Genomic DNA, 24,655 nt, shown 5'->3' on the forward strand with positions numbered 1-24,655 from the left:
AGGGTGGGAAGGTATCCAGACCTAACGAGAGTAAGGCCAGGGCAGGGTTGGGGGGCCTGAGGATGCCAGTGGTGGTGGACAGAACCTCAAACATCTTTCTCCAGAAACTGGATATGCCTTTGCAGGACCAGAAGATATGTAATAACGACCCTACTTGATCGCAATTGCGCCAGCACAATGGGGTCTGGGAGTCAAAGATTTTTGAAAGTCGATACGGTGTCAAGTACCATCGGGTGAGAAGTTTTTGGAATTGTTCCCAGTGATTCACACATTGGGTGGATTTGTAAGAACAGCGTATAGCAATCTTCCATTGTGCCTCCGAGAAAGACGCTTGAAGTTCCCTTTCCCAAGCTAACATATGTGGAGATTTTAAAAGGGTCAGATTTTGGCCTATGAGATTATAAAACAGAGATATGCCTTTTGTGGAGGGCGAGGGGGACGTAAGGAATTGCCATACTTGTATGGGGACATCAATTGTGGGAGGGGGGTATTTGCGCACGAAGCTATTATAGGTGAAGCGTGCTTGCGGGGGCAGGTTGAACTCTAACCGAAGATTCTCAAAGGGTTTAAGGGAGTGAGATTGTAGGAGCTGGTCGATCGTGCTAATGCCAGCTGCCTGGAGCGCGGAAATGTTGGTGTATGGAAGTAGTATTTCTAGTGTAGTTATTGGAAGTGGAACACGTTTGCATACAGCGGTGGGCGGCAGTCATGCGAGGAGGGAGCGCCAGGATTCTAATGTGGCTTGTGTGGGTAAAGGCAGAGACTTGGCATCCAATGGTTTCCACTTGTCTGCTAGTAGTAGAGTAGAAAGGGTGGTTACCTTGGATACGGTCGATTCGACAGAAACCCATGGAGTAGTGGGACTTTCTGCAAACCAGTGTCGCAGTGCTGCCAAGCGGGATGCATCGCAATAGTTAAGTATATCAGGGAGCCCCAAGCCACCTATCGATCTGTGTTTGATCATATGAGAATGCGCACATCTAGCCCTTTTCTTTTGCCATATGAATGCATGTAGTATTTTAGTCAGGGGACGTATATTTTTCTTAGGGAAGGGGATGGGTAGGGTGCGGAAAATGTACAGAATTTTAGGTAAACAGACCATTTTGAACGCTGCTATGCGACCCATCCACAATAGTTCTACCTTCTTGAGTTTGGCCACATCCGAGGCAATGGATTTAAGGAGGGGGGACAAGTTGGCAGAGATCATGTTAGAGGTAGGGAATGTTAAGTCTATACCTAAGTAGTGTATGGGTTGAGTGGACCACGTATACGGCAGAACAGTTTGCCGGTGAGAGCTGGCAGTTGGATGGACTCCCATATTCAGTATTACCGACTTACTAAAGTTGACCTTATAATACGAGATCTTACTGAAGGATTGCAGGATGTCGTGAGTGGCAGGTAAGGAAACTGTAGGGTTTGTGAGGCTCAGAATGACGTCATCTGCAAAAAGTGTGACGACATGGTGGGATCCGGGGAATTTAAATCCTGATACTAGTGGGCTCTGCCGTATTTGCGCTGCTAATGGTTCAATTAGGAGGTTAAATATCAGGGGGGAAAGTGGACATCCCTGACGTGTCCCGTTTGAGATGGAAAACGGTTTAGAGAGTGTGCCAGCCGACATCACTCTGGCGGAGGGGTTCGAATATAACGTGAGGATAGCAGACACGATGGGACCAGAGAAGCCGAATTTTTGTAGGACTGCTCGCATGTAACCCCAGTGAACTCGGTCGAACGCCTTCTCTGCATCAATAGACAAGAGCAGAGAAGGCGTCCGAGTGTGCTCCGCATAATGCATCAGGTTTACTACACGCCTGGTGGTGTCCGGAGCTTGTCGACCCTGGACAAATCCCATTTGGTCGTCCCCTACTAGGGAAGGTAAAACTTTGGCTAGGCAATTCGCTATGATCTTCGCGTAAATTTTTACATCCGAGTTCAACAGAGAGATTGGCCTAAAGTTCGCCGGGGTGTTGGGAGGTTTCCCAGGTTTAGGCAGGGTGGTGATGTGGGCCTGTAACATTTCATCGGGTAGAATTCCTGTGTCTATGGCTTGTGCGAAGAGTGTCAACATATGTGGGGAGATGATATCTTGCATGGCTGTGTAATATTCATTAGTCAGGCCGTCAGGCCCCGGGGACTTGTTGGACGGCATTGATTTGATAGTTTTGGATAATTCTGAGGGGGCAATGGGGCTATTGAGGAAGGAAAGCGTTTCCGGCGAAAGTGACGGGTGATGTAAGTGTTGAAGGAAAGCTTGTATGTCAGTGTCTGTGGGTTGCGGTGTGGAATTATCTGCATTCAAATTATACAGGGCGCTGTAATAGTCCGCAAAGGCGTCGGCTATTTTTTGGGGGTGGACGTGCCTCTCGTTAGTGTGTGGATGTTGGATGCTGTCTATTTTTGATTTAAGCCGCCTAGCTTTAAGTCGTGAGGCCAGAAATTTGCCGGCTTTGTTGTGGGAAGAGTAGTAGTTAACACGAACCCGCGCTAGCAGTTTATCATGCTGCTCGGTCAGCAGTCTGCGGATATCCGAACGGAGAGACGTCAGTCGGGAGGCATGTGTGGGGGAAGGGGAAGACTTATTTAGCACATCAAGGGAACGGATTTCTTCCGTTAGGCGCAGGAGGGCAGAGTTGTGCCTTCTTTTTAACCGGGAGCCTAGTTGGATTAAAAGTCCTCTTATGAACGCCTTATGCGCGTTCCAAAGGGTGGAGGGGGAAACTTCTGGCGTGTGGTTTAGGTGGAAAAACTCCTGTAGGTTCGTTCGTAGATGTTTTAGGGTGTCAGGGTCCGAGAGTAAGGAGTTGTTGCATTTCCAAATAAAGGTGGAGGTGGCGGGTGGGCTGGTGGATAGGGTCATATAGACAGCGGCGTGGTCTGACCAGGTGATGGTGGAGATGGAAGAGTCAACAAGGAGTGGTAGTGTGGCAGAGTCGACTAAAAACATGTCAATCCTGGAGTACGTGTTGTGGCTTGCAGAGAAGAAAGAGTAATCCCTCTCCTCTGCGTGTTGGTATCTCCAAACATCGTGGAGCCCTTCTGAGTGCAATAAAGCGGCTAGAGAGGGAAGTTTAGAATGTGGCCTAGCCGAGGAGTCTAAGGCATGGTTGGCTACGAGATTAAAGTCCCCACAAATTATCAATTTACCTGACCTTAGTTTCATAACTTTCGAACACAGTTTACGCAGAAAGGATAGCTGACGTACATTGGGGGCATACACGTTAACTATGGTATATACACAGTTATCGATAGTGCAATTAACAATCAGATAGCGGCCTTCCTTGTCCTCCACCATTCTGGAAAGGGAGAAGGACAAGGAGTTACTAAAAGCCAACATCACACCTCTTTTTTTTTGCAGTAAACGAAGCATGAAACACATGTGGGTAATCCGGGTGAGTACATCGTGGAGCATTTCCCAGGAGAAAGTGGGTTTCCTGTATTGCTAAAACGTCCGCCTTAGCTGAGCATGCCTCCTTCCACATCGAGTGGCGTTTCGCGGGGTGGTTCAACCCCTTAGCGTTCATGGACAGAAAGTTAATAGGCATCGGAGGTCATAAAAGGGTCCAGGATTAACGTGGATGTCTCAGCGGCATAGGGGCGTAAGGAGCAAGGGAAGAAGTAGGGGGGTCTGATCCCACCCGTGTAGGGGCCCATGTGTGTAGAAGGGGGCAACAAAATTGTACCTGAGGCGTTTTTCCCGATCGTCGGAAGGCAGGGCCCACTCAAGGCCTTAGGAGAGGTAGTCTTGGATGTTCTGCGTTGACAGTGGCTCGGGTGGTTGATGGAGGAAGGCACAGTGCGGCTAGTTGTTCGGAAGCTGCGGAGGAGGGTGAAACTGCATGTATACAAAAAGTAAGGCACAGTCACTTGCACGGCACGGTTAGCGATGAAGGATCCATCTAAACAATAAAACAAAAGAGACGAACAGACACACAAACATATAACAGGTAAAAAAGACATGGCCCACTGGGGCCAAGTGGGTAGCAGGAGCTACAAAATTTACAGGGGGTAAAGAGCACGTTGAAGGGTGCTACTTTAAGGCAAGCAAGGAGGGCCGGGCACGCCCGGTAATGGTGAACTGTGAGTGTCACTTGTGGCGGCTGCGGGATCTTGAATTTCTTGATGCCACCTGCCATTCAGGTTGCACGCGGGGTGGCAGCGGAGGCAGAGCAGGGGCAGATGAGGATTCAGGGGCATCGGGTACAATACCCCATTGGCGAAGAACCCGTAATCCTTGGTCCATGGTGGTGACTTGCGTGTTCGAGCCTTGGTGGGTTATACACAGTTTTGCAGGATATTTCCATTTGTAAATGATTTTATAGTTACGGAGCGCCTTGGTGATAGTATTGAGGTTGTGGCGTTGCTGCAGTGTATACTGCGAATAATCTGGCAACACTTGGACCGTCGCCGCCCGTTCCGGAAGATGATCTCTACGTCGGAAGGCCTCCAATATCTTTTCCTTAGCTTGGAAAAAGTGTATGCGGAGCAGGACGTCCCTAGGAACATCCTGCGGAAGAAAGGAGGGCTTTGGGATTCTGTGAATCCTGTCTATGGTGAGGTCCGCATTGGTTAGGGCGGGAACGACCAGTTGGAAAAGGTCACGAACAAAGTTCGGGAGCTGGTTAGGTAGGACAGTTTCTGGAATGCCACGTAGCTTTAAATTATTGCGCCGTGACCTGTCTTCCAAGTCGGCAAGCTTAGCGTGGATGCGATCCATGTCGGTCTGTTGGGCTGTATGAGAATCCACTAGGGCATTGTATGAGACTGCAAATTCATCCATCTTGCATTCCACAGTATTAACCCTTTCGCCCAGTCCATGCAGCTCCTTTTGGCAGTAAGCTATGGAGGATGATACAGTGGCTTGCATCGATTTATGCATCATGGACAGCATGTCTCTTAAAGCAGTGTCAGAAATAGGCTGTCCTGTGGTAGGGATGGAGGCAAAGGGATCTGGTGCAGGTACATAGGCCCATGCAGAGGCCGTAGCAGAGTCTTGGTCACTCACCTCCATGGATGTGGAGCGGGCTGTGTGATGGCTGTCTTCCCACCGAGGCTTTGATTTGGCCGGGCTGTGGGTGGACGGCGTGGAGGGCGAGGAGTCTGCAGATCGCTCCGGTCTAGATTGCTTGTTAGCCTCTGCAGTGTCCGAGCGCGCCGGTGACGTCACGGCTGCGACATGGCTGGGAGACACTAGAGGGCGGGCATCGCTGGCTTGCTGCTGGGCTCCGGCGCCATTTTTCTGTAGTCCCGAGGCCGCCGGGTGGAAAAATTCAGACAGTTTGCGGACTGCAGGCGGGTCTAACTTCCTCCGCGACATGCTGCGAGGGTGCCTCGGGTGTTCCCCCAGAGATCTCTGTAGGTTAGGACGTCTGACACTCCCGTGGATGGGCCGTAGATGTGGTAATTAGCGGGCATGCGGCGGAGCTCCCTCTTCAAGCGGCCATACTGTCCGGCGGTCGCCACGCCCCCCCATGTCTGGGTAGTTTTTAAGAAACTTCTGCACCACCAGATTCAGAACATGCGCCAGGCAAGGGATGTGCGTCAAACCGGCTAGTCCCAGAGCTGCAACGAGATTTCACCCATTAGCACACACCACCAGGCCGGGCTTGAGGCTCAGCGGCAGCAACCAGTCAGCAGTCTGCTGTTCTATGCCCCTCCAAAGCTCCTGTGCGGTGAGTGGTGTGCGGTTTGTCAGCCAAACACATGAGTTTTAAAATCGCCTGCTGACGTTTACCCTGGGCTGTGCTGAATTTGGGGGTGAGGTTCTTTCGATGACCGGATGTGGGGGTGGTATATGAGGAGTAGGAGGAGGAGGAGGATGATGTGGAGTAGGAGGAGGAAGCAACAGAATGCAACAAATAATGCCCTGCGATCCTCGGTGGTGGAAGGACATGCACAAAACCGCAATCCGCCTCGGGCCCAGCTGCCACTACAATTACCCAGTGTGCAGTTAGGGAGATATAGCAACCCTGGCTGTGATTACTGGTCCATGTGTCTGTGGTTATGTGGACCTTGCCACAGATGGCGTTGCATAGCGCACACTTGATTTTATCCTCCACTTGGTTGTGCAGGGAAGGGGCGGCTCGCCTGGAAATTTTGTGGCGGTTGGGAACAACATACTGGGGGACAGCCACCGCCATCAGCTGTTTGAAACAGTCCGTCTCCACCAGACGGAATGACAGCATTTCAAAGGCCAGTAATTTTGAAATGCTGGCATTCAGGGCCAGGGCTTTAGGGTGGGTAGGTGGGTATTTCCTCCTTCTCTCCAATGTTTGGGAGATTGACAGCTGAATGCTGCCGTGTGACATGTTGGAGATGCTTGGTGATGGTGTCGTATGTGGTGGTGTTAGTGGAACATCCTCTGTTTGCTGGTCGCCAGGTGTCACGGTGACGCCAGAGGTGGAGGGAGAGGCCGGGGCAGCAGCAGAAGAGGGAGCAGGATGAGCATGAGAGAGTTCCTTGTTTTTAAGGTGTTTACTCCAATGCAGTTCATGATTTGCATGTAGATGCCTGGTCATTCAGGTTGTGCTCAGGTTAAGAACGTTTATGCCTCGCTTCAGGCTCTGATGGCACAACATGCAAACCACTTGTCTCTTGTCGTCAGGGCATTGTGTGAAGAACTGCCATGCCAATGAACTCCTTGGAGCAGGCCTTGGTGTGCTTGGTGCCTGGGTGCGGTGGACAGTAGCAGGCGTACTGTCTCTGGAATGCCCGCTGCGCTTTTGCACCCTGCTCCCTCTTTTGCCGTGCTGTTGCCTCTGTGCGACCACTGCCTCTTCCTCATAACTGCACGCCCCACTACCACGACCTTCACTCCAGTCTGGGTCTAGGACTTCATCATCCTCCACATCATCTTCCACCCATTCATGACCCCTCCCCTCCTCGTCGGTCTGCACATTGCAGAAAGCCTCAGCAGTTGGCACCTGTGTTTCGTCATCATCAGAGGCGTTTTGTGAAGATATTCCCATGTCCTCATCATGCAACAAAAGTGGTTCAGCAAAAACCCTGGCAACAGAGTCATCAAAAAGCATACGACTTTCCTGCATGATTTGGGGCTCTGACTGCTTGGCTGATTTGCAAGGGAGTGAGGTGGAAGACTGATGGGCATGAGCTGCAGGTGCCAACTCTGAGCTTTCTGCAGAGGACTGGGTGTTAGATACTGTGAAGGAACTGGAGGCACTGTCAGCTACCCAATCTACTATCGGGTGTACATGTTCTGGCTTCACCATCCATAGAGCGGCATTTGGGCCTATCAAATAACGCTGCAGATTCTGTCGCCTACTCTCACTAGAGGAAGGTGTTTGACTTGGAGCGGTAGTTGGCACTGAACGGCCACGTTCTCTACCAGAAACAGGAGTTCCACCAACACCACCACGACCATACCCACGTCCCTTATTTGATGTTCTCCTCATTATTTGCATTCACCCACCAAGCTGAAAGATTGGTCTCTCTCCGGTGTCAATTTACCTGGCAGTAGTCAACAATTACGTTCACTAAGGCAGTGCCCGTGTCATAAAAATGCTCTGTGGACCCAGCGTAATGTTTTTAGAGCCCAAAATACACTGATTCTCAATTTCTATGCGGAAATGTAAATAATAATAATAATAATAATAATAATAATAATAATAATTGTATGCTGTATGCACAAGTGGTTTGTGGAACAAGAACAAGTATTTTTGTAATAAAATACAGAAAATGTGTATTTCACTGCTGTAAAATTGAAATTAATTATTTATATGCCGGGTGCACAACTGTTTTTTCGGCCTAAAACGCGACTTTTTTCAATAACACCCCAAAATGCAGCTTTTAACTGCTGTACATTAACAGTATATATTTATGCTATGTATGGACACCGGATTTGGGGACCCAGAACACAGATTTGGTCACCAAAATTCACAAATGCATTGGTAAACTGCTATATATTGGAAATAATTATTTAACCGCCGGATGCACCACTGTTTTTTTCGGCCTAAAACACGTCTTTTTTCAATTTAAAAAAAAAAAAAAAAAACTTGCAAGATGTGTGTAAGAAATTCTTCAGCTTTGTGCATGAGTGATCCTGAAAAATCCAGGCCTTACAGACTAGACATCACAAAAATAGTTGTTGGCCCACTTAAGAAAAATCTGAGAGAAATGGTCAAGCTGAGGAGATGCTTAAAACCAGAGGAGCTTACAGACCAGATGAACCTAATAGATCTGAAAACAGGGCATGAACAGTTTGAGAAGGGCTATCAGGAGCTGGTAACTGAGTACAGAAGGACAGTGGAAAGGTATGTCTAAGTATAGACCTCATCAGTGCTGTCTCAACTACTTTACAGCCTGATGTTTCCAGTCAGTGTATTCTATACAAAGCCCACTGAGTACTATTAGAGTACCATCACTTTATTGTGGACTTTAAATTCTGACATGTGAAATTTGGATCAGTGCCATCTTAAGAGCATTAAAGGGCCTCAGGCAATGCAGCGCACTGGGGCACCGCCTACACAATCACCCACGAGAATAAAAATGCGAATTATCGATAAGGCAATATTTATTGGTACAGTAGTGCCAGGCTAATGACAGCTTCCAAGTTCAGCGGCTGGGTCTGGTGAACACAAACAGTTCCAGTGGAGGTAGACAGGCATTCCTGCAGTTGTGGGCTCCCTCTCCACGGCCCAAGTGGCCTAACAGCAGTGCAGGGACGACAGGCGCTTGCCACCTGTTAAGGTTGGCGGCGGGATGCACATGGGAATTGGGACTAGTGCTGGGCAAGTGGGGCCCCTTGGCAACTGCCCAGCATGCCCATTCAGTGAGATGGCCCTCATTCAGATGTAACCTATTAATGTTAGCAGCAATATATTGTTTGCTGCTTAAATAATGTCTATAAACTAACACATTATTGGTTCAAACACCACTTGTTGAAGATTCCATTACTTGGTGGGTGCACCTGCTTTAAAGGTGCAAAATTGATGCATTTTTTTTTTTTTTTTTTGTGATTTTGTAAAATTTTGAGGCTATTAACCTTTTTGTTTTTTTTCTTTGGGGGTGGGGGGGGGGGGTCAGCGGTTTTATTTTTCTAGTTGACTAAATTCAAACATTCATTTTTATTCTGAAGCACTTAAAAATCTGAATACAAAAATAACAAATAAATAATTATACATTTAAAAAGGGCACTTTTTAATTTTCCAGCCTTGGTCCAAGAGCATTTAATGAGGTTTGTTGTTCAGCTCCGAGGTTATGTGATGTTCGGGAGTTATGGAGCGAAGGAGGGGGGTCCAGGATTGGAGATTATATGTAACTTCACCAATAAATGCACTAAACATTTCCGTGGAATAATTTTCTACTTCTAACTTCTATAAAGGACTGTTATCCGAGGTGATATTATTGTAATCAGATTTGTATGTAGCTGATACTTTGTACATATTTGTGTCATTTACCTATCAGGCAGCTCATGGATTTAGCTATGTACATTGATCTGTTGCTGATTCTTTAAATAGATACAAATAGACAAAGATTTGACTGGGCTGACCGAGTAGATACAATGTTTCGTTTTTCTTGCTTCTATCCCTATTGTATTGCGAGTTAAGAGCTCCACGAGCTTCCCAAATACAAAGTAACAATTTTATGGCGGGAGATTGTGGAGAATCTTTTATTGTAGCAATGCTTGAGTGAGGCATGAGAGTTTAGTAAGCTCTGCCACCTTGCGGTCATTCTAGGTACAACACTTCGGCGTGTGTGCAGTACCAGGAGATGAATAGGAAATGGCCAGAAAGTGGAGATGATCTCCGCAAAAAATAAAGAATATATAGAAATAAATTATTATGACTATTATATATTTATTGAAGCTTCACAAACGTGTCACCCACATCTCTGTACAAAGAGCCGGACATACGCAGTATTTATTCCTATTCTTAAATAAGGATATCTTTTATTAATGTGATAAATTGTATTATTACTGTCAGGTAAATGGCACTCTAAAGGCAAACACTTTGTCTTCTTCTTATTAACACTCAGACTTGTAATACAGGTGAATAGTAATGAGGGGAAATGTGATCACAGGACATCATTCTCTCATCTCTCCAATCTTTCTCACCGCTAAACTCCTCCAACCAAAACCATGCACACCTACATAGAGCTCCAATGTCAGAACACATTGTACTCCATATTTCCAGAAATGATTTCCCCTCTTGGCTATTAATAGACCACGCCTATGATGGCTCCGAGTTGCTATATTTAAATCTCCCGCCATAATTCTACTGGCCGTTAGGAAGATTCAGCCGCATTATACCGCTAAAGCCGACATTGTAGAAGTTCTATTCATAGATCTGTTCATCTTCCTCCAAAATGACGTCACTTGGGTCGGTTTTCAGCTTCCAAATATTTACTCCAAAGCGGTAAAATCCTCGAATATTACTGCCACAAGCCCGCCAAGTAAACCCAATCATTTTTATTTTATATTACCAAACCCGACGGATCTTCTCAGAGTCACCCACTTCTTTTTAAGATGGAGTCAGACATACATGTTTGGGAGATCTGATTGTATAATTAGACACCGAAAATTGTGATCCGGGTGGGGGGACAATGTGCTATAATGACACCTGTCCGTCCTAACAGCGATTACGTTTTTTTTATATGATTTTAAAGTCTAATATAACACATTGAATTGATGTGAGTTTAGATAAGCAGGTGATCTCCTTGGTGTCCATTGCCCTCCATCCTTTAGATTAGACACATTGTTGGGATATGGGACCCATAATCCAATGATAAGGCGCAGAGAAACGTGTGATGGATCAGTAGATGACTCCGGGGTGACAGAGTCGGAGCTCAGCACTAACTGCAATACAATATGCCGTTTTTAAACATATTTGTGATGATCTGATGGAGACAACATTGATTGATTTTCTTTCCACCTATTCTGGAGCTGTTGTAGGGTCAGTAAAATTCGCATTACCCTAATTTTATTTTTCACATTATATGGGGGAGGGGTGGGACTACAACAATAAATAGAAGAAGACTTTACTTGCACAAGTAACAGAAATGAAGGAAACAGTGAATTGTACAGAAATCCTCTCTTCATCCATTCCCTGTTCATATTTGGCGCTATTCTTCCTTTACTACGGTTTCCTCGTTCTTCCTCGGAGATTACACAGAAAACATTCATCTGTCACACATCATAACAATTTCATATTTATACAATATTACGGTAAAAAAAAAGGCCTGCATTCTTGCTTATAAGAAAAAGCTGACCTGATGGAAGACTGATGGAAGGGGCGGGGTCACAGCCATTCAATACTCTGCAGAAAATGTCATTTACTTAGACACATTGTTAAAATTTTTCTGATTTCTAGTTACAAAGAATGGACTGAAATTAAACAACTGTGTTTATTGATTCGTTGTATATATTTATCTGGCAGTGTCATGATTACTACAGATTTCTGCCAGCCCTTTCACTTTTCGTTTATTTTAGGATGTAGGGGGGAAATCCGAAACGGCTACATGTCATGTCTGAAAGATGAAACATTAATTATCGGCCAGTTCCCCGATCATATACAGATCTGATAATGAAACATGTAATACTTTATTTCCCATCATAGAAAGGTAGAGATCTATGAGAGAAGTAATCTCACTATCATGTTCTGTATGTAGAAGTGTGTGTGTGGGGGGGGGGGGGGGATTCTGCATTCTGAGAACATATGGAAATGTTTTACATTATTTAATAATCTTTCATTTCTATTTCTGTTTATTCCGTACTAATCGATGAATCTGCCTGAAAATAACGTGGTAAATATATTTCTCGGATAAATATCTCATCTCATGATCTCAGTGTGGGATTTGGTGTTATATTGGGACGGATTGTCTGTAACGTTTTCACAATTCAGGCGGGAAGATTTGAAAATGGCTAATTCAGATCTGAGCCAATCAGAATTGTGAGCGGTTTCAATATCAGCCTTCATTGGTCAGCGATGTCTTTAGGAGGAATCCAAAGAATTTTTGGAGATTTTTCTCGGTTTTCAGCCCAGAAAACATTTGTTCCGTAGACTTTTCATAGATCTCTATTATAGCAAACATCCAATAGCAGTGCAAAATCAAAACAACAATATTTCTACATATTTCCTGGAAGTGAAGGGACCGTCTCGGAAAGAGTGATATTTTCTATGAATAATTTTCAGTGTCGGATTAGCCGATCTGAGATGACTGAGCAGATACAATGTTTCACTTTTCTTGCTTCTATCCCCCATTGTGTTGTGGAATAAAAGCTCCACGATCTCCCCAGATAAAGGAACAATGTAAGGCGGGAGATTGCGGAGAATCTCTCACTGTAACAATGTAGCAGAAGTGATTAGAGCAGTTGGGTGTGTGCAGTACAAGGCGAGGAATAGGAAATGTATAGAGCCAGGAAGGGGAGACGATCTCTGCAATAAAGAAGGATGAGATTAGAAGGAAAGTTTTATTCATTCCCCTTCCAGTCTGACCGACCTACTTCTCATCTCAAGATTATTAATGATGTTATTTTGAGTTCATTTTCTGTTATCCGAACAGCTAAAACTTGTAAAGGTAATACATTGTACGATACATGAAGATTGTATGACAGCTCGGTTGTGTAGTATGTGGGTGGCTCTTAGAAGAGCCTTTGTGTGTTGTTGGGGTGATGGGTGGGGGAGGGGTATTACTTGGCGCTGGTGTACTTGGTGACGGCCTTGGTGCCCTCGGAGACGGCGTGCTTGGCCAGCTCTCCGGGCAGGAGGAGGCGGACGGCGGTCTGTATCTCCCGGGAGGTGATGGTGGAGCGCTTGTTGTAATGAGCCAGGCGGGAAGCTTCGCCGGCGATGCGCTCGAAGATGTCATTGACGAAGGAGTTCATGATGCTCATGGCCTTGGAGGAGATGCCGGTGTCGGGGTGGACCTGCTTGAGCACCTTGTAGACGTAGATGGCATAACTCTCCTTCCTGCTCTTCCTCCGCTTCTTGCCGTCCTTCTTCTGGCTCTTGGTCACGGCTTTCTTGGAGCCCTTCTTGGGCGCCGGGGCGGACTTGGCTGGTTCAGGCATGATAAGGGATAAGAAGAATGTTTCCTCCGCTCTGAGAAGAGAAAAGTGTGCTGGCGCCGCCCTCATGTGCTGCTTATATAGGCGGTCCTATGCAAATGAGCCTCTATCCTCCTCACTCTTCTATTGAAGGACTCAGTCATGTGATGAGGAGTGACGTCATGATTTCTTTCCTCATTTACTGATTGGTTTAGATACAAACCTAGAGAGCATTGGCTGACTTCAAACGTGGCCAATCATAGGGCGAGACGTCATATCATTCAGCGTATAACAGGAAAGGGAGCGGCTCCAGCCATTCACATCTCTTTGAGAACTCCAATATCACAGAATCATGTCTGGCCGCGGCAAACAAGGAGGAAAGGTTCGGGCTAAAGCCAAGACCCGATCATCCCGGGCTGGTCTGCAGTTCCCAGTCGGTCGTGTTCACCGCCTGCTCAGGAAGGGTAACTATGCCGAGCGGGTCGGGGCCGGAGCTCCCGTCTATCTGGCCGCCGTCCTCGAGTATCTCACCGCTGAGATCCTCGAGCTGGCCGGTAACGCCGCCCGCGACAACAAGAAGACCCGCATCATCCCCCGACACCTCCAGCTGGCTGTCCGCAACGACGAGGAGCTCAACAAGCTGCTCGGGGGCGTCACCATCGCCCAGGGAGGAGTCCTGCCCAACATCCAGGCCGTGCTGCTGCCCAAGAAGACCGAGAGCCACAAGGCTGCCAAGACCAAGTAATCCCCAACAACTCCCCATCCCCCTCCTCACCAAACACAAAGGCTCTTCTCAGAGCCACCCACATCTACATACAAAGAGCTGCATACATCTGCATTGTTATTCGGAGATCTGATTGTAACAATGAAAGATTGCATTTATTTTCCACGTAGGAAATAAAATACTTACTATGACTAGAAGGTGTGATTCCCCATGGGGGGGGAACAATGTCTTATGATGACACGTGGCAGTAATAAGAAATGATGATAGATGTTTATATTGGAACGCTTTCAGTGTCCCTTTATAGAGCAATGTCCTCTCATTACAGGGACTCCTCTTCATTCTCCTCCATCCTTCTCATCACAAATCATTCTAGAAGTAACAAACAATCCCCTCCATCTCCTTCACTCTCACCGCAACACAAATATACATTGTCATGTCATCTCACAGTTCTGATTGCTTCAATCTTCATGTTTCCCGCCACAATTCTCTACACTTCCCATCCTCTCACATCTACCATCACGATAATACAGCAGCTTTCATCAACGGTCCCTTTATTTCACAGTGCAATTCCACAACGATAATCCATACATTGATAAACGTCCGTTTTGTTGTTTTATACTTCAGAGTCCGCCCTGCTGTAGAGATGATTAGAAAGTCACTGAACACGTGACCTCTACTCTGAGAAAGGAGAGAGATCTCACACTTTCTTTGTACTCCTCATAGGAAAGACATTAGTGGCTGGCTGTGGGATCTCCCACAACTCTGATTGGCCAATATTTCAAATGTCACCCGCCTGAATTGTGTAAATCGTTACACAAAAATCAATTTCTTTTATACCGCCAAATCCGACCCTGAATACTGAGATCAGCAGAGGAGAACTTTGATCGGAAAAACAGATCAACACTTTAATTTAAATCAGATTAGAGAGGGGTGACCGGATTATTACTGACCAAAAAATGTCCTTTATTGCAAGTGCTCGGAATCCACCGCTATACACAGAACACGACAGTCACATGACTTCTACCTTTCTTTATGATGAGAAAATAGAGTAATGATCATCTAGAAATGTCACTGAGCGATATTTATTGTCCCCTTATCACACCCCGAATATTTCTATAAAGAAATGTGAGGTGACTGGGAGTAATGCCTAAGAAAGGGGTTTATCGGTGTCTCAACAAGCTAGCTGAATAAGAATAAAGTGATCTAACGATATTGTAAGCGGATAGAATATAGACACTAGATCGCTTCGATCTGTTGTATTCCAAGTAAAATAAAGTTGTACAATCGGATTAATATGGGTTTAGCTAAAAAGCTTTCATTCCGACGTGCTAAAAGTTGATCTAAGAGAAATGAATGGTTACAGCTCTTTGTATGAGAAGGTGGGTGGCCCTGAGAAGGGCCTTTGTTGGGGTGAAGTGGGTAAGCGGTGGATGTTGGGGTTTAGCCTCCGAATCCGTAGAGAGTGCGGCCCTGGCGTTTTAGGGCATAGACGACATCCATGGCGGTGACGGTCTTCCTCTTGGCGTGCTCGGTGTAGGTGACGGCATCGCGGATGACATTCTCCAAGAAGACTTTGAGCACTCCGCGGGTCTCCTCATAGATGAGTCCGGAGATGCGCTTGACACCCCCTCTGCGGGCCAAACGTCGGATGGCGGGTTTGGTGATGCCCTGGATGTTGTCCCGGAGCACCTTCCTGTGGCGCTTAGCGCCTCCTTTCCCCAGACCCTTTCCTCCTTTACCGCGACCAGACATCTCCAAGTTCTTCGTGTCACAGACGAATATAAAGGAAAAGCACCCAGCCTCGCTTTATATGCAGCTTAAGCGGACCTGATGGAGAATAATGGGGAGGGGTTAGAGGAGGGAGTGTCCAGACGTCACAAAAAGTCCGCCCCTCTATGCTCTCTATCATCCAATCCTCAGCAGTTCCTTGATTTAAATTTCCCGCTCCATTATGCTCTTTGTTCATCAGAAAGAGCAACTTTTCACTTCATTTGGGTGACCACTGGATTTCATTTGATCATCATTACTGGTGAGGTCATGTCTCTGACGTCACCCAGGATCCTCCAAATAAATGCCCTCACTACATACACAGACATCGGGATATTCACATTTAGTGAATTAAATATAAAAGTATCCTAATATAAATAGCAATATATAAAATAATAGATTTATAAAGTAAATACAAATCGTAAAAATACCGTAAAATTCAGCATTTCAAACCCCCACCCAAAACGAGACGTAATACCTCCCAGCTTTTAGCAGAGTGCAGATCTCCTCAATAAATGACCCCAACCGGAAAAAAAAGAAGAAAGAAGAATACCAGAGATATGAGCGCACTCAAATGTCCATACAACTTGTTTGAAGAACAAAAATTCTTCTAGCCACCCCAAAATATAGACAATTGTCTTCTGAAGAATGATTAGTTTTCCAATATTATCTAGAAAGCCATTTATTTCCCAATAATTATCACAATCGTTTAACCGACTTTTTATTACATCTGAACAGAGAAGGCTTCCTTGACCATTAACACTTCCTGGATATAAAGTTCTCCTTTCAATCGATCCTGTTTATAAGAGATGTTCCGACACCGCACCTTCCACTGGTGACCTTCCTATCCAGATTACTATATAAAGTCCCCACAATGAACGCTCAGCTCTGGGTTCCTTCAGGTCATACACTGCACGGATGGATTGGGACATCTAGAACCCTTTGCTGATCTCTCACAAGTCATGTACCTCCAGAGTCCTGGAACAGATGAGATGTCACACATTGTATTATGTCTCCAGAATCCCGGATCTCTCATCATCTTCTATTAGAATGGGATAGGACCCGGCACAGCCGCTGCACATAACCAGAGTACAAACCAATTCCATCCCTCAGTCTACATACACCAACCAATCTCACCCCATCATTGCACTATATCGTTTCATGTGTTATTCTGCAGCAATACACACTGGATCAAACATTTTTTTCTACCCCCTCCCTTCGATATTATCCTAAGCGCGGATTCTTTTCCACACTGGATCAAACATGTCCCCTTCTCAGCAATCAGATCTTTTAGACCTACTTGTTTAATTAGAGGTGTATAGACAAATGGATCAGTCCCTACAGATCGATCTTAGATCCACATAAGATGATAGACAGATAGATAGATAGATAGATAGATAGATAGATAGATAGATAGATAGATAGATAGATAGATAGATAGATAGATAGATAGATAGATAGATAGATAGATAGATAGATAGATAGATAGATAGATAGATAGATAGATAGATAGATAGATAGATAGATAGATAGATAGATAGATAGATATTTTCGGTATATTTACGTGTGAAAGGTGCAATAGTGGCACACCTATTACGATAATAAAACAGGGATTTGATTGAAAGGGGAATGGGAATCCAGCGATAGATGTTCAGGATTTCATGCTGATCTACATGGAACATCTAGAAATAATGATCGCACTGAGTGATTCCTCATCTGCCCAACTTCTAAAGGTTTTATCTGACACACAAAAAAAAAAAAAAATAAACATGTAAAATAATCCGATGAATTCTGCAGTCTAGATGCCATTTCCTCAGATCCCCAGCTATGAATTTTTATTTTGTTATCAAACTGCACACACGAATCCGTTTTATTCTGTTCCTTGTAAGAGGGATTCGGAAAGGAAGCCATGAAATCGCATTTGTATTTTATCCCAGATCCCTGCACGGAAGTCATTCCTCTTATCACCAGCAGGTGTCAGGGTTTCTCCTCCATAGAGAATACATTGGAGCAGTTTAGTTCAATTTCTTTCAAATGGTTCTGATAGAAAACTTCCTGAGCGCTGATCCATCTGGAAACAATGACACCGACTGATCCCAGATCTGCCCGGAGCAGGGAGGGCAATGCTGGGGGGACGATTCATTGTCTGCTCAGCGATCTGTCCCTCCATGTTAGTACAGAATTGTGTTGGATGGAAGAAGCTGTGCAAGTTAACTTTCTACTTGTTATTCACTAAGAACGGAATAATCAGATCAGTGAGATCGGAGGAGGATTTTATGTCCTCTCATTTACTGCATTATGGAGAAAAAATGTCCAATCTCAGAGCTTCTAATTCTTACACCGATTAGGAATTCCCGACCTTTTGATTTTTAAAGATATTTCTGATGAATATTTGACAGAAAGGAAAACTGATAGAAAGGATCCTCAGCCATTCAATACTATGAAGAGAATTTAATTTACTTTGTAACTAGAAACCAGCAAAATGTTTACAATGTTTCTAAGAGGAGACAGATCTGCTTCTTCGGACATGAAATATTTGTGTTATTGATTCATTGTACATATCTGGCAGTGCCATGATTTCTACCAGTCCTTTCACTTTTTTCTTATTCTAGTTTTAATATGGGGAAATCTGTAACTGCTACATGTCTGATAGAGGTCAGTCCCATGATCCTACACAGATCTGATAATTACATTTTTAATTTTTAGCAGGGGTTCCCCGAGACCAGAAATGTATTTCAAGGGTTCCTCTGTGCCCCCAAAAGGTTGAGAAAAGCTGCTCTTACACCCTTCAGTATTTTGCCGGTAACACACATCTATCAGCACTATGCACCTAGTAATACTGCATAATAGATCTACATGTGTGATTGCCCGCGGGTTCCAATTATTATTTGAATTTTAAACAAGAATTAATATAGGTTCTGCATTGCTTTGCCTAATAGCCATCATATATACAGACCAATAACTTACATACCTGTACTTTTTGAAATGTATATTTGTTTGCTCTCTGAGCTATCCAATTTAAATACATGCTATACACTGAGAATGTATTTTCTCATTTCCTTTGGTGTTTCCTTTACGTCTTTAAAAAAAATCAAATACAGAATTAAAGTAATAATAATAAAAAGATCACTAAAGACACATTTTTTTTTCTTTATTTTGGGTGGAGTGGGGAGGGATAGGACCCCCTGACAGATTTGTATTGCTGCTTGTGTCCTCGTTGGGGATTTCCCCTTTTCTATCTGTCCTGTTTACCATTTTCACTGAGCTTGAAAGTAAAAGAAAATCCCAAATATTGGGTTATCACTTGAACAGTAGTAGAGTGGAATTCTTTCACTGTGGACACTAGTTCTGATGTGAATCAGGGATCCCCTCACTTTGGAGGGATTTATTTTCACTCTTCGTTTGGCTATGGGACCAAAGATGGTAAAAATACATTTTACAGGGGTTTATTATAACTCTCCCTTATCTTATATATTTAAAAAATGGAAAAAATATATATATATATCAATAATTAAAAAAGATGATTGACACCAACCTCTGCCTTACAGACATCGTCCTTTTGCCCCGTGTGAAAGAATGTCTAGATTTTACCTCTGATTCTAGATACAAGGACACATTCTACCTGAGTAGTCTATATAGCTGTGTAGTAATATGTGGCAATAAAGTTACTCAGAATATTCAGATGACAATATATTTGTAATGATGAGCAGAATGTGATACAAAGTACATTAAATATGACATGCTCCCATCATCTAACACCTTTGTATCTCTAACAATCTCTCCCCACCCATCGCACAAGGATCTGATGTCACTGGCTGATGTTTTTGTTCCAGGCTCCTTCTACTCAGCTATAGATGAGCAGATTTGTGTATTAGAGGGAAATGTTTCCTGATTTTCACTCTTCACTCATCTAATGCGAAGATGATTGTAGTGGGAGATGTGAGAAGATTGTTTTCTGATGGGAATGTGTGTAGAAAAGTAGGTAGAAGGAGGAATGGGACACACACTCAGGAGGTTGGAGGTGTTTGCAGCCTCTGTGTTCAGCCTCCTGAGCGGATCATGAGAGCGGACAGTGCGAGATCGATAAGTGACAGTCCAGTGAGCAGATCGGATCCCCGATAAAGATCGGTTATCCTTTCATTTCATATTAAAATCGTTTTTCTCCCTGCCAGGGAAACACAAGAAGAGAGAGAAGATTTTCCAGCACTGGAATGAGAGTCAATGGGCGTGTCTAAGGTGTAACCAATAGCAGTGCAGAAGGCAAGTTCGATATCAACCAATAGCAGCGCAGAACGTCTGTATATAAGGCAGAGCGCCACCCAAAAAGATATTTCTATTCTCTATTTTAGAAACTCGCTGAGAATCATGACTGAGACTGAGAGCGCCCCAGCCGCCGCTCCTCCAGCGGAGCCCGCAGCCAAGAAGAAGCCGGCTAAGAAGGCGGCAGCCGGAGGAGCCAAGAAAGGCAGCAAGAAGCCGTCCAGTCCCAGCGTGTCCGAGCTCATCGTCACAGCCGTGGCCGCTTCCAAAGAGCGCAGCGGGGTCTCCCTGGCCGCCCTCAAGAAGCTCCTGGCCGCTGGAGGATACGATGTGGAGAAGAACAACAGCCGCCTGAAGAGCGCCGTCAGGGCGCTGGTGACCAAGGGGAACCTCGTCCAGGTGAAAGGACATGGCGCCTCCGGATCCTTCAAGATCAACAAGAAGCAGCAAGAGGGCGACAAGACTAAGAAAACCGCAAAGAAGCCATTGGCTGCTGCTAAGAAGCCGGCAAAGTCCCCTAAGAAACCGGCGGCCAAGTCACCCAAGAAGGCAGTAAAGTCCCCTAAGAAGAAGGCGGCGGCCAAGAGCCCCAAGAAACCGGCAAAGGCTGCAGCTGCCAAGAAGGCGACAAAGAGCCCCAAGAAGCCCAAAGCTGCAGCCAAGCCCAAAAAAGCCGCCAAGAGTCCGGCTAAGAAGGCGGCAAAACCCAAGGCAGCAGCCAAGCCCAAGAAGGCCGCTCCGAAGAAGAAATAAATCCAAGCAGCCGGAGAACTCCTTCAACTACACCCCCCAAAGGCTCTTCTCAGAGCCACCCACCTCCTCCTAACAGAGCTACACCCACCCACCTCCTAACAGCAACACTTACCTACACCCACCCACCTCCTAACAGCAACACCTACCTACACCCACCTCCTCCTAACAGAGCCACACCTACCTACACCCACCAGAAGCCACATAGACTTTGCACAGTATAGAGGAGCTCAGATGTTCCCCATCACACATTGTACATTTATCCCTTGCAGATCCTCTCATAATCTACATTTTATAGGAGAAATCACTGAAAGAAATCGGAGATCCCTCCTGATATAAAGGATCTTTAGGATCCCCACCAGACACATCTGTCGTGCGAATCGGAGACAATTCCCGCACACTATGTGTGGGATCTCCGAGAGGGGGGGGGATACATTTCCCTTTTCTAGATGATCTTCAATATTTAATGTGGCCGTTATAAGGGAAATAATTGTACTGATGGAAGAGGTTAGAATGGTCAGCTACAAGAATGTGTTATTTCCCCTAAAAATAACAGAAATCGGTTTAGCAGCGCCGATGTTCCATTCGGATAGAAATTACAACTCTCGGCTTCACTTTTACAAAGTTCAAAGAGTGTAAGCTCTGCTGGTGAGAAGTTTAGGAATGTGCAGCTGTGTCCCCTCCCCTCCCCCCCCCCCGTGTGTGTGAAAGGGAAGATTGTAGAAAGTTGTAGAATATCAGAGGAGAGATTCCTGTGATAGATCGGGGAGAGGAAATGTCTTCTTCATACAGCAGAAGAATGAGGAGTGAGTGTGAGATTTATTAGCAGTGAGTTGTATGATTTCTACACCCGAGCTGAGAAATCGGTGATCCCGGGGAGTGTACAGGAGGGGGAGGGGAGATTACTGTTTATCTTGAACAGATTTCCTCTCTCTGATCTCCTGGTAGTGATGAGATAAGAAGTAAAGATTCTGTGTATAGGAACGTTTGTTTTACTGAATATTGTTCCATTGTATCTATGTAGAAGTGTGAATTGTTACTCTGTAATTGTTACAGATGAGTTACATTGTATTTAGGGAACAATAAATCGGTAAAATAAATCTCCTTTATAGAGCAGAAATGTGAATTTCTCTGGGATCGGTTTAGAAATGTTACAGATGAGCTTTGCTTACCATGAAATATTGTTCCATTGTATCTATTAGGGAAGATATAGAGAAGTGTGAATGGTTAGAGATGAGATTTACTTCCACACTGAGGATCGGAGCGCAGAGAAGGGAGAGAGAAAAGAAAGATGTGGTGAAGCTGATGGCCGGGATGGAATGTGTAGAAATGTAGTAGCGGGTATTTGCAGCATGTAGTAGCGGTGATGAGGTTGTATGGAGCTCTTTGTGAGGCGGATGTGGTGGCTCTGAAAAGAGCCTTTGTGGTGTGTAGAGAAGGTATGGGGGGGGGGGTGGAGATAAGAATGTATTTAGGCCCTCTCTCCGCGGATGCGGCGTGCCAGCTGTATGTCTTTGGGCATGATGGTGACCCTCTTGGCGTGGATGGCGCACAGGTTGGTGTCCTCGAAGAGTCCGACGAGATAAGCCTCGGAAGCCTCTTGCAGAGCCATGACGGCGGAGCTCTGGAAGCGCAGGTCGGTCTTGAAGTCCTGGGCGATCTCTCGGACGAGGCGCTGGAAGGGCAGTTTGCGGATGAGCAGCTCGGTGGATTTCTGGTAGCGGCGGATCTCTCGGAGAGCCACGGTGCCGGGCCTGTAACGGTGAGGCTTCTTGACTCCGCCGGTGGCCGGGGCGCTCTTGCGGGCGGCTTTGGTGGCCAGCTGCTTGCGGGGAGCTTTCCCTCCGGTGGACTTACGAGCGGTCTGCTTGGTTCTTGCCATGGTTGGGAAAGGCTTCTAATCTCCAGACGGAACAGAAGTATGAGAACACGGGCTGTGCGGCGTCTATTTATACAGACCGCGCTGCTCGTTTATTGGTTAATGCTGACAACGCCTGCTTAGGTTTAATAGGACCATTTCTTAGAGCTCCAATCAGCCAATGAGTGAGCTGTGTGATTCAGCTTTCAGTAGGGCGGGGCTTTCCCAGCCAGAGGTCACAAGGGACAGATTAACCCGAACCTGTCCGGAAAGCTGTGCGCGCCATTGCTGAAGTAGGAGACATTAGAAATATTGTGAAGATGAAATGCTTTGTGAAATCCACTAAAGGACAATTTTACTATAAACTGCCCAGGAATAATCATCGGAAATGTTTTATTGAACCGGAAAGGATTTCTGGCTTTATAAAGTAGTTTTTTCTTAGTGATCAGTAAGGTGTCAGAGTTTAGATTTGATTTCCGGGTACAATCTCTAATGAAGGTTTCTATGAAACATGTAATACTTTATTTCCCGTCCTATAGAAAGGTAGAGATCTATGAGAGAAGTCATCTCACTATCATGTTCTGTATGTAGCAGTGGGGGAGGGGGATTCTGCATTCTGAGGACTTGGAATAAAAGAGAACATATGGAAATGTTTTACATTATTCAATCATCTTCACATTCCATTTCTATTCATCTTCTTGATAATAAAGCATTGATGATATTTCTCGGATAAATGTCTCATCTGATGATCTCAGCTCTCAGTGTCGGATTTGGCGGTATAATAGAGCTGATTGTTTGTAACGTTCATCACAATTCAGGCGGCAAATTCAAAAAGAATCAATATGAAATCTGAGCCAATCAGAGCTGTGGGCGTTTCCTTCTTCAACCACTAATGTCTTTCTTATGAGGATTTCAAAGATAAGTATTCCAAGACATTTCCTCCGTTTTCCCCCAAGAAAATATTTGTTCAGTAGACTTTTCATTGATCTCTATAGGAAACATTCTCTAGCAGGGCGGATTCTGTATTCTGATGTCTAAAATCAAACCATAAAACAACGATAATATTTTATCGATTTAATTTACTCCTAAACGACCGCTAAAAGGACCGGTGATTGTTTCCTGGAAGAAGAGAATTCTGTATGAGGGATTTGAAAGTTCAGCCAATCACATCTGATATTTTTTAACAGTAATTCTGATGGAGGTTCTGATTGATATGTGTTCATGTTTCAGTTTGGTATACAATGAATCATTTCTGATCTGTAGAAGAAATAAAAGTAAAATATGGAGGAGTCTCTGTAAGAAGACATTGTTCTATAAATCTTTATAATAGGATAGAACTGGCAATGGCTGTAAGCACTGACACGTCTCATGATCGCCCATCCCCCCAGGTGAAATCTTTACTTACAATCAGAGCCCCAATAATGAATTTCCGGCTATTTATAGGTAGGAAATGTTCTCCCAGTACAACTCTCCTCTATTAGAAGTGTGAATAAACAATTTGTTTTCGGTTACAATTTACCGCTCGTTTAACCGTTGATAAACACACAATCAGGGGTGTCCGGCTCTTTGTAGAGAGATGCGGGGCTCTGAGAAGAGATTTGTGTTTTGTGAAATAAAAATATTGATTCGAATTACTTGGCGGGTTTTCGGATGTAGGGAGAGATAAAGGAGGACATCTAGATTTTGGACATTGCGCTACTAATATCGGATTAGAATTACAGAAGTTTTTTTTTTTTTTTTTTTTTTATGGCAGTAAAGTGCAGAAATAAACGTGTTTGGGATTATTATTTGACATTTTTTCACTTGGACAAAGTTTTGCTGATCGACTGAGTAAAGCTCTGCTGTGATGTCTGTGGGTGGCTCTTAGAAGAGCCTTTGTGTGTTGTTGGGGTGATGGGTGGGGGAGGGGTATTACTTGGCGCTGGTGTACTTGGTGACGGCCTTGGTGCCCTCGGAGACGGCGTGCTTGGCCAGCTCTCCGGGCAGGAGGAGGCGGACGGCGGTCTGTATCTCCCGGGAGGTGATGGTGGAGCGCTTGTTGTAATGAGCCAGGCGGGAAGCTTCGCCGGCGATGCGCTCGAAGATGTCATTGACGAAGGAGTTCATGATGCTCATGGCCTTGGAGGAGATGCCGGTGTCGGGGTGGACCTGCTTGAGCACCTTGTAGACGTAGATGGCATAACTCTCCTTCCTGCTCTTCCTCCGCTTCTTGCCGTCCTTCTTCTGGCTCTTGGTCACGGCTTTCTTGGAGCCCTTCTTGGGCGCCGGGGCGGACTTGGCTGGTTCAGGCATAATA

The 24,655-nt window shown here is 45.2% G+C and overlaps 6 protein-coding genes across 6 annotated transcripts; 2 read left to right on the forward strand and 4 right to left on the reverse strand.

Moving 5' to 3' along the window:
* Positions 1 to 12,643: 12,643 nt before the first annotated feature.
* On the reverse strand, positions 12,644 to 13,024 carry LOC309547636 (histone H2B 1.1; the record flags this gene model as incomplete). Its single annotated transcript, XM_082247513.1, has 1 exon — positions 12,644 to 13,024. One exon carries the CDS (start codon positions 13,022 to 13,024, stop codon positions 12,644 to 12,646), a length of 381 nt encoding a protein of 126 aa, XP_082103639.1.
* Positions 13,025 to 13,352: 328 nt separating this feature from the next.
* LOC309547618 (histone H2A type 1-like) lies at positions 13,353 to 13,745 on the forward strand (the record flags this gene model as incomplete). Its single annotated transcript, XM_082247491.1, has 1 exon — positions 13,353 to 13,745. One exon carries the CDS (start codon positions 13,353 to 13,355, stop codon positions 13,743 to 13,745), a length of 393 nt encoding a protein of 130 aa, XP_082103617.1.
* A 1,419-nt stretch (positions 13,746 to 15,164) lies between these two features.
* On the reverse strand, positions 15,165 to 15,476 carry LOC309547654 (histone H4; the record flags this gene model as incomplete). Its single annotated transcript, XM_082247531.1, has 1 exon — positions 15,165 to 15,476. The coding sequence occupies one exon, from the start codon at positions 15,474 to 15,476 to the stop codon at positions 15,165 to 15,167; it is 312 nt and encodes a 103-aa protein (XP_082103657.1).
* Positions 15,477 to 19,856: 4,380 nt separating this feature from the next.
* On the forward strand, positions 19,857 to 20,504 carry LOC309547596 (uncharacterized protein; the record flags this gene model as incomplete). Its single annotated transcript, XM_082247469.1, has 1 exon — positions 19,857 to 20,504. The coding sequence occupies one exon, from the start codon at positions 19,857 to 19,859 to the stop codon at positions 20,502 to 20,504; it is 648 nt and encodes a 215-aa protein (XP_082103595.1).
* A 1,468-nt stretch (positions 20,505 to 21,972) lies between these two features.
* On the reverse strand, positions 21,973 to 22,383 carry LOC309547605 (histone H3.2; the record flags this gene model as incomplete). Its single annotated transcript, XM_082247478.1, has 1 exon — positions 21,973 to 22,383. One exon carries the CDS (start codon positions 22,381 to 22,383, stop codon positions 21,973 to 21,975), a length of 411 nt encoding a protein of 136 aa, XP_082103604.1.
* Positions 22,384 to 24,270: 1,887 nt separating this feature from the next.
* Positions 24,271 to 24,651, reverse strand: LOC309547639 (histone H2B 1.1; the record flags this gene model as incomplete). Its single annotated transcript, XM_082247516.1, has 1 exon — positions 24,271 to 24,651. One exon carries the CDS (start codon positions 24,649 to 24,651, stop codon positions 24,271 to 24,273), a length of 381 nt encoding a protein of 126 aa, XP_082103642.1.
* Between the last annotated feature and the right edge of the window lie 4 nt (positions 24,652 to 24,655).

This window comes from Pelophylax lessonae, assembly GCF_965119305.1.
Source record: "Pelophylax lessonae genome assembly, chromosome: 2".
Lineage (NCBI taxonomy): Eukaryota > Metazoa > Chordata > Amphibia > Anura > Ranidae > Pelophylax > Pelophylax lessonae.